Raw genomic sequence first — 10,057 nt, 5'->3', positions numbered from 1 at the left:
TTCATCCCACAGTCTATAACCATTAGGTGCGTATCCTACAAAAATATATCTGTTACTTCTTTTATCTAGTTTCTTAAAATTGCCGAGTACTTTTGCATACGCTGAACAACCAAACACTTGTAGATTATTCAAGTTGGGCTTCCTCTCTTCTAATTTTTCAAAAGGAGTTACCTTCAATGACTGAGTAGGTGATCTGTTAATTATATAGACAGCTGTATAAAGAGCTTCACCCCACATGTTTTTGTTCATATCAGTATCGAAAAGCAGTGCTCTTACTTTTTCTTGCAATGTTCTGTTCAGTCGTTCCGCTCTTCCGTTTAACTGAGGAGTATATGGTACCGTTGTATCAATCTCTATGCCTTTTTGCTTGCTCCAAGAAAAGACACTTTTATTAACAAATTCTCTGCCGTTATCACATCTTATCTTCGACACTTTTAAATTCAAACGTGCTTCCATTCTTGTAACATACTCTTTTATTTTGTCGGCAGCTTCATTTTTAGATTTGAGAAGATACACCATTGTGTAATGCGTGTAATCATCAAGAAAAGTTATAAAGTATTTATATCCGTCCCATGTAACAGGATCAATTGGTCCACACAAATCCGTATGTATAATCTGCAGCGGTCTTTCAGCTCTTCCTCTTGCATTGTCAAACTTTAATCTAGTTTGTTTTGCTTCCAAACAGATCTTGCAATTTTTATTCAATTTCTTGAAGTCGGTCACAGAAAGATTCATCCCGTCACTAATCTTCTGAAGTTCTTTCATGCCTTCATTTCCTATGTGACCCAATTTCCTGTGCCACACTACAGCTTTATCTACTGTGTTTTCAATCATATGCGCCTCATTATTCTCTTCTACTTTCAATTTTATTTGATAAAGACCGTTTTTCAACTTATCGCCTTTTAAAAAAACTTTATTGTCAACACTTACTTCAACTCTATTTCCGGTAAACAAAACTTGACCTCCACTATCAGTTATTGCATTTACTGACAATAGATTCTTACTTAGCTCTGGAACATAAATTACTTCCTTTAATTTGCAGTTTTCAAACTCCATCATCCCTGATCCTTCAGCTTTCATCGATTCATTGGCTTTAGCTACACCAAACTGTGTATCCAGTCTTCTAAAATTTTAAATATTTTTACTGATATTTGTCATATTCATCGTTGCTCCAGAATCAACAATCCACTGATCTCCTTCTTCCAATTTTGCAGCAAGAAAAGATACTTTTTCTTCATCTTCAGACTTCTTGTTTTTGTCTTTCCTAAAGAAACAATTCTTGTCATTATGATTTGTTTTCTTGCAAATGCTACAACCTTCTGGATTCTTATTTTGCGTCTTTTCTTTACAGAATTTTTCAATGTGACCTATTTTATTATCGAAAACACCGTACCTGTTTGTTCGCTTGATTAGTCTTAACTCTACAATCTTTTGCTACATGTCCTAATTTACTGCATCTGAAACACTTTTTACTTGTTACCTTAAAAGCTACTCCTTTTTCTTCTTGATGTCTTGCTTTTATCCGCATCTCTTCCGCTATTAATCTGGCAGTCAAATTTTCTAGTGTTTTATTTTCCATTTCCGTTGAATCCCATGCACTTGCAAAATGTGCAAACTCCTCTGGTAAAGTCACAAGTACTTTAGAAACAATCATATTATCGTCCAAATCTACTCTCAGTGTTTTTAACCTATTAGCAAGATTTTTAAGTTTACTAATGTAAGTTACAATATCTGCTCCTTTATCAAACGATATGCTGTAAAAATTTTGTAATAGATTGCATTTTTGCTGTTCGTTGTCTCTTTCAAAAATCGTTATTAGTTTTGTCCACATTTCAAAAGCTGTTTTACAATTAAGTAGATGCAAAAGCGGTCTTTTATCAATCGTAGTTATTATTAACTTTTGTGCCTTTGCATCTTCTTTTAACCATTTATCATTACGTTCCGCAACTGGTTTATCTATCGTCACTAAATCAAACAAATTATTGGCTTTAAACAGTATCTTTAATTGAAATTTCCAAATAGGATAGTCTTCTAAAGTCGACAACTTATCAATACTAACAATATCGTCATTCACTACTTTTTCCATTATATCTATTTCTATAATGAAAAAAAAATAATTTTACAATCGTTTTTTTTAAAAAACACTATTCTTACAAATCAATATAATAGATCTTTTTTTTAAAAAAAAATAAACTTTCTCAGTTCGCTTCAGTCCAATATTCAGCACAATTTTTATATTATTATTATTACATCAAACGGCTTTAATTTTATTACTATAAACTTATTTTATCTTTCACTCCTAAGAAAACCTTTTTTAATATCAATATGATTCACAATCTGTTATTATATTTCTAAATGATAAACGTATGATATCTGAAGAAACGTTTTCCTTTATGAGAAATATTTTTATTTTTAAGTAATATCAAAGAGCCGACAAATACGAGCGCTCTGGGCCCATAACCTGTTAAAAAATATCTAAGTTGCGACGATGGCAATTCGGTGGAAACAGTAATATATTTCAGATATACATAATTCAATATATCATACGTTAGAGTCGAGATTATTACATTACCTTCAGATATTACAAGCAATCAACATACAATACAAACAGTATTCTTAATTTATAATGCGACTACAGAAATCGGGATGATGAGCTCACCATGTCTATCTAAACAAAAGTAAATCACACACAAATGAAAGTGCTGTTACTAAGTTCCAATCAAATTACCTTTTGTTTCATGCTTGCAAACTTCTGCTTATAGAACATAACATAACTCTAGTAACGCTAGTAACTTCTATAAAAAATATTTAAAGAACAACGGTTTAAATTACACAAACCAACAGTCGTTAATAACAACAAACATAAAAATGTCAAAATAACAAAGTGTCCAACGTTTAAAATATTATATCGTAACAAACATTATTAAATATTACTTAAAAGTTGAATGTAATTTCGATGCAAGCCTTCAGTATCTGATCGTAAATTAAGCGCTTCGACTCTCAATAGTCTGATCCATTGATCCATATTTTTTGGTTTTGGAAAATAAGAGAGTTCGTAAGAAGATTACAATTGGATTTGTTAATATATTTTAACGAACAACACATTTATAATATTAACTTCTACTTGATAATCGATTTCTAATAAATATTCCAAAACAAATGCGATCGAACAGTAAGATCAAAAAGTGCTTTTGAGATAAAAAGTTTCCTCCCACATTAATAATCAGCGGCTCTTCGATTTTCGGTGTTATCATCTCGAAATAATCTGTCATTTATAGAAGTCCGACAAGTGTTCCATCAATTTGTTCCGCTCGCGAATCTGTTTGACGATGCTGTTTAGCAGATTATCAACCGATATAGCGACGAAGCAGATTCTTTGTTGCGATACCGTTTCAAAATATTTGCATACTTGTTTCCGAACATATAACTGGACATTAACGCCGTTCGCTTTTTTCTCGAAGAAATCCGTCAGCATGGAAAAGACGACGGAACTGCCATCATAAAATTTTTCATTCTCGTAATTAGATCCTTGATAAGGGTGAGAATCGTGTCGATTTGGCGACAACGATGTCCAATCGTTATCCAGCATACGAAATATGACGATTGTCTTCTTTAAGATGACTTTGTCAAATGCCGTAGTCCAAGGGACAAACGACCATTTACAATCACAAATAATTAATGCTCTAATAATTTATCAGAAATTATTGCTAACAATAATTACTGTAGACACAAATATATTTCATACTGAAATAAAAATGTAGAAATGAATTTAGGTCTTAAACTAACAATAAGTCTTGAAGATTAATCGAAGTCTGTTGCATATCCCAGAATTTCTGTTAATATTTTTGACAGCATGTTCATAATATGCATAATATAATATAAATCATATGTATATCGAAATGATATATTAATACACAAAAATTCGCTTACGTTTTCCACACCAATTTCTAACATCATTAAATGCAAGTCGTGCGAAAGAATGAACGATGACATTGCTTAGGAGTTTATATACGTATCGCAATGTTACTCGATTTGTCTGTGACATAAATTTTACGATGGTTTTTGTTGATAATGTACTGGTTACAATTCATTTTTCAGCATGTGTCATATTTTCTACGGTTATATCTACTTATATATAATTTTGTAGGTTCGGACATGGTCTGGGTTCGGATGCTATCCGAAAACCAGAAGATATTTACGCTTGTTCCATATCTCGATTGTACATACATCGAAATCATCGATCGAGATCGAACTTGACTAATAATATGAAACCTATAAATTAAATTTTGTTTTAAATAACAGAGAGCAATTTTATATCTTAATCAGAATTTTTTAGAAAAAGTCTTGTACTTTTGCAATATTTTTAAAATTTAATTTTAAACTTAAATGTTAAATTTATTTAATTTTTTTATTGTATATAATATTTATTGCTGTTAAACTTATTTACAATTATTTGAAAAATATGATCATTTATATTTGAATCTTAAATTCTTTAATCATTCCAAAATTTGTTGACACAACACACACATATTTGTTACAATTCAACATTAATCACAGAATTTACTATTAAGCGTTAATGCGATAGTGGCACATAAAACATATTATATTACGCTCAAGAAAGTTGTTCAAAAGTTACTTGCTATTTCCTTGCAAACTCCCATGTAGCAAGAAATTGGATTAACGAAAGAAAGGCCAATCCCGTTGAGATTCATTAAACCGACGTTTCACTACGAAACTTGCGTCATTAGTAACTCGCAAAAGAATGGAAACAAACTTATACATTCATAGTTGCTAAATCAGCCAAACTGTAACCAATGTCGCAATATTCGTAGACCAAAATGTCAGATTGTCCAGCCACAGAATTGCTAAATTTCTTCCTTCTTAGACAAATGAAAGAAAAGTTTTTGCAGCTTGTAAAGAGAATAGTTTTTGTAAGTTTATGGATTCTATCAAAAGATCTTATATTCTATATTACTTGCTTTTTAGTATGCATGCAACGTTCTATACCCGATATTGTATAAAAATGTCTCTTATATCATTTTATGTATTTTGTAAGAATGTTATTTGAAAATATTTCACATTTTGTGTGCAAGTACTACATATACATAAAAAAAGCTTCGTTATAATTCAAACTTTCTTTTCTCTTGACATAAAAAAAGTTATTAGTAGTAATTTTAATAATTTAGAGCATTAATTTAAAAATAATCACGTTCTTTCAAAACAGATAATAGTAGATTGTATTAAAATAAATTTTTTGTTTTCAGCTGTATTTCTTCTAGATTATTAAAAATAAATAGCATAGCATTTGTAGAAAACAGAAAAAAAAAAAAATGAAAATGAATAAAAACGCGCGAAACAAAATTTTAGCTACTAGTCCTTATTTAATAAAAGAAATTTTTTATGAAATAGAATATCTTTATAGACAGATAATAAAATAATTATATATACATAATTTCTAAACGCTATTTTTTTAATTTATAAAAAAATTAATTACAAGTACTTACAAAATATAACTTTTGTTAAGTTCTAAAAATTACGAGATAATATATGTATAAAAAAAAGTTAAAGGCCTGATCTATTTAATGCATACAATTTATTTTTTATCTGTATATATAAAATATTACAAAAAATGTAACTAAACATATGTATATAATATTAAAGAATAAAGATTGTCGACTAACTTTCTAATTAATTAAGTAAATAGGTCAAGACATGTCGTATGCGATAGACAATAACGTTTCTGACACAAATCTATAGTATCAATAATAATTTTATCATAGCGCATAATATAGAATTACTCAGCGTATAATTAATCGTTTAATATTTCAATATTAATTGTAATAGAAAGATAGTAATTATCATTTGCTATTTACTTTGGTTTCTCTGAACATTTGGTTTCTCTAGGGTTATAATTTTCAACACAGATATTGCATCTGAAATCAGCTCAGTCCTTAATTTCCATATACCTCTCAATTTGAAAAGCAATTTAGCGAGGATTCAACAAAATCAAAAATCACGAGTTACACCGCCGTAAATATACTGACTTACGCCGTTCGTAACATCGACTTCTATTGCTCTACTCTATCGATGCCTCTATAAATTCTTTATTTTTCGGAACTTAACGTGAGCACTATATTTCCTGTAAACATAAATCGCGAAGGTTTGTAAGTTATACTTTGGCTATGATATGCGAGGTTAAGCTCTCGTAAAACAAGAAGATTCAGATAAAAATATCAATTTCATTTAATACAAAAAGATACAAGAAACTAATATATAGTTAATTTTTAAATATTTGCGAATTGTTGCACTTTTGCGCGATAGTACTATAAAGCAAAATTCTCACCCTACTGTAAATTCATACAACATAATTCAACGCATAATAGTACCGTTGTGTTACAATGGAGAAACTTACAATGTCCAAACTTCAGAAATACAACTGTACTGTGCAGAAACAAGCAACTAATTAGAATCGCTAATTTCAACATTAATAATGATAATGTGACCAAGTAATCGAAAAGTTCGCTTGTTATTTTAAATTCGTATCAATATAAAGACAAATAGGGGAAAAGAAAAGAAAATAAATTTCTTGACAAATCTAAAAGAAATTCAGAGAGAGACGTATTTATAATATATAAGACTACATAAGTCAAACATTTCACTGGTGAATGATCTATTGTAGGAAATAACAAAGAAAAATTTGAAAGGAGATGTCATATGTTAGAAAAAAAGAAAATATAGACAATATATTTTAAATGTATACAAGATATATACAGAGTGTCTTAAAATCATCGAATTTCTTTTCATTGGATGGAATTCTTTGAAATATTATAAAACAAAAATCTCAGTATAGAAACATCAAAGTTACAATAGTTTTTAAATTAGTAGAGATTAAAGTTATCGAATCATAAAGACATTTCACGTGCCCGAGCATGATATGACAAGTGGTAAAAGTGAATAGAATTCGTTCTTGAAAGGAAATCCGGTGGTTTTGAAACACACCCTGTGTGTGTGTGCATGTCTGTGTAGATATTCGTCGAGAAAAAGACCCTTCGTGGATATGATGTTCGCAATGCCGCCATGAAAGCGCCAAGGTACATAAGGAGTAGAGCACATAAACCTCATGCAGTGCTTAATCTTTAACGGTGCACTGAGCCGCTGTTTTTTTTCCCTATTTTTCCTTATTGTAAAATCCGCATCAGCGGAAGTTCACAGAGGAATGGAAATGGGACATCGCACGCGACGTCGTCCATGCCACCCTCTTTCATTAGAGCAGCACAGTGCTGTTTGCCGCCTCCATTGTCAGGTTGTCCGCCCCACTTATCGCTCCACCTGGTATAACCGGTTTTTGCCAACGAATCACCCAACACCGTAACCCATTCACCTTCCGCATAAAGGTCGTGTATACCTAAAAAAGCCTCATCGGGATAAGCTGCACCCTTGATCGGTCCGGAGCGATTAAATATGTCCAATAGTACCTGAAAAAAGATCAATAGATTGCACATTGCGTGAAACATTAACTAGGATGACGGTTACGTCCTCATAATCGTTGTTTATCTTTCGCGTATCTTACAAATATGTTTGATGAAATAAAATCGAAATCATACGAAACATTTATTATACATAATCAATAATACTCGCAGTAAAATTGGATTAGCTACTCACATGCTCCTCAGCAATAGAATTGATGATCGCGAGGTGACCACCTTCCTCGTTACAGTACTTTCTCGCGTCGTTCCATGTGGCGGCCCTCGTGTGCAACTTATGAGCACCGATACCTACCGTGTAATGATAATCGTCTCTCATTGGGGCGCCGTGCATGGCTACGTTGCACGAGCACATCATGCCATGCAACATCACGTTTTGAGTATAGAATTGCTCGAGACGCTGCCGACTCTGCTGCGTCATCCAGTCCGATTGTCCGGGGATCGTCGAGCTATTGACCGATGTCAAACACGGGCAGGCGGATTCCGGATTATTGATGCTCGCGGCCGCGTCCTGTGCGCTCCCGTTCAGATTCGTGGCGGAGGTTGTCTGTGGGAAGTCGTATCCTCTCGTTGTTGCAGCTGAGATAAACGACTCCTCGAGGACGCCAAGTAGCACAATGCAACCGACGAATAAGAAGTACACCATCATTCTTCCCGTGAATTCGTCGCTCTTCGAAGATTAGCTTTGCAAAGTACTCCACTGAGATCTGCGACCGAACAATCGTCAAGTTTGCACACAAAATAGAGAGATTCTCTTTTAATAAAAAAATGAGAAGATGTTGGAAACTATTTGTAATGAATATAATGAGATAGAGATTTGTAATTAATATATGTGTATATGCACGCGAGTTATACTTTGAAGGAAATTAGTTTGTCGCCGTTTCTCAACATTAATTCATATATTTACATTATAAATATTTTTTATAATAATCTATTGAGAAAATAGAGATTTGTTCTCAATACAACAAAAGAAAATGTCATAAACATTACTTGGTGATAATAAAAATGATATGAGAGAAATTAAATATCTCGCAATAATATGAATCTTATAATGTAATACGATAAATAAAGATATTTAATTGATAAATTCTATAATAAATTTTGAAGAATATATATACATATTATTTATATGTATATGAATGTTAATACCTTGTAATTGAAAAATAATTGAAAAGTATGTACACACAATATTCACAAAAAAATCTTAGAATCCGAAAAAAAATGGAAGATCCACTTCAGATCTCTAATTTATCTGTACAGGCTAGTATTCGTTCTTCCAAACTGCACCAAGAAACATATGCGTACCAAACCGAGATCAAAGAAGAACTGAGACTTCCTTGTATTGTCAGCACGCCCCTATGTATGTTCCTACCCAACTGCTCCGCATATCAAGGCCAAGACAGGCTTTTGGCTAAATGACCCTCCCAAAAGGCTACAGTGTTCTATCATCAGCAATCGTTCAAGAACCGACAGTGGCGCGCCAATAATGGCCTTCTGCTTCACATCTGTTTATAAAACCAAGCTAATTTGGAAAGTTGAGAAGAATATACGTTCTCTTAATTAAAAAAATATTTCTCGGCAAAAAACCTATTCTGAATAAGAAAATTAATTAAGTGCCACGGATTTATTTAAAATAGAACCAAATTGACTGTTAAAATTGTAATCTATATGTTCTTTCTTTATTTTTTTTTAATTCACATCTTTTCGGTAAACGAGAGAAAGGATAATATTTTAAACATATACACTCAATAGCAAAATTGAAGCATCACTTATCCTGCCTTCCAAAAAATGGGGAAATTTCAAAAGAGTGTAATTTCGTCAAAAATAATCGTAAAAAAATTTGTAAAAAAGCATTCTAAAACTTGAAATATCTACTTTTGAAAATAGTAATTGATATTCGATTAATTTTTTACGAAGTTATGCCGACACAAATAAAAATGCGTTAAATCTCAAAAATTTTTATACTAACTACTGAGAAGTTCCGTGGCATGAATTAAAAATCGCATAAAAATTCGGTTTACAACATTCGAAAGCATGAAACTTTATCTTTATTTTTTTATTAAGCTGTGTACGGTTTTTCTTTCACCGAGTTAATCAACATTAAAGCAAAAAGAACCACTTTTGCTTCAATGTTAAATAACTCTGTGAAAAAAAATCTTACAGAGCTCAATTAAAAAATAAATTAAAGATAAAGATTCACGCTTTCGAATGCTGTAAACCGCATTTGTGCACAAGTTTTAGTTCGCGTCATGGAACTTCTCAAATTTTGTAAAAAATTTTGAGGTTTGATACATCTTTACTTATATTTATGTAACTTCACGAAATATCAGTAATATCGTTTTTTTTTAAATATGAATATAAAAAGTAAAGATTTTAAGCTTAAAAATTATTTTTTAAACATCTTGATACGATGATTCTTGACGAAGGTATTAATTTTATCTTGAAGTTTGCCTGTAGTTTTTTAACAAAATTAGAATCATTTAATATCAGGAAAAAAGGATCATTTTTACTTCAACGTTGAATAACTCGGTAAAAAAAATTGTAGAGCTCAAAAAAAATTAAAGGTAAAAATT

At 31.4% G+C, this 10,057-nt stretch overlaps 2 protein-coding genes across 2 annotated transcripts in view; both read right to left on the bottom strand.

Moving 5' to 3' along the window:
* The window catches only part of LOC108773927 (uncharacterized), an 11,103-nt gene extending 7,110 nt beyond the window's left edge, over positions 1-3,993 (bottom strand). Inside the window, exons 1-3 of the mRNA XM_018539908.1 lie at positions 3,931-3,993; positions 3,787-3,833; positions 3,410-3,683 (exon numbers count right to left, since the gene is read on the bottom strand). Coding sequence (XP_018395410.1) covers positions 3,410-3,683; positions 3,787-3,833; positions 3,931-3,993 — 384 coding nt within the window. The remainder of the gene's footprint in view (positions 1-3,409; positions 3,684-3,786; positions 3,834-3,930) is intronic.
* Positions 3,994-6,927: 2,934 nt separating this feature from the next.
* LOC108773941 (hemolymph lipopolysaccharide-binding protein) lies at positions 6,928-8,130 on the bottom strand. The gene is made up of 2 exons (XM_018539923.1): positions 7,663-8,130; positions 6,928-7,475 (listed from the first exon to the last, which is right to left on the bottom strand). Exons 1-2 carry the CDS (start codon positions 8,128-8,130, stop codon positions 7,179-7,181), a joined length of 765 nt encoding a protein of 254 aa, XP_018395425.1. The 3' UTR covers positions 6,928-7,178.
* Positions 8,131-10,057: the final 1,927 nt, after the last annotated feature.

Source organism: Cyphomyrmex costatus, unplaced genomic scaffold (assembly GCF_001594065.2).
Source record: "Cyphomyrmex costatus isolate MS0001 unplaced genomic scaffold, Ccosl1.0 scaffold229, whole genome shotgun sequence".
Classification (NCBI taxonomy): domain Eukaryota; kingdom Metazoa; phylum Arthropoda; class Insecta; order Hymenoptera; family Formicidae; genus Cyphomyrmex; species Cyphomyrmex costatus.
The sequence above is the reverse complement of the archived record's forward strand: the minus strand, read 5'-3'. Positions and strand labels throughout refer to the sequence as shown.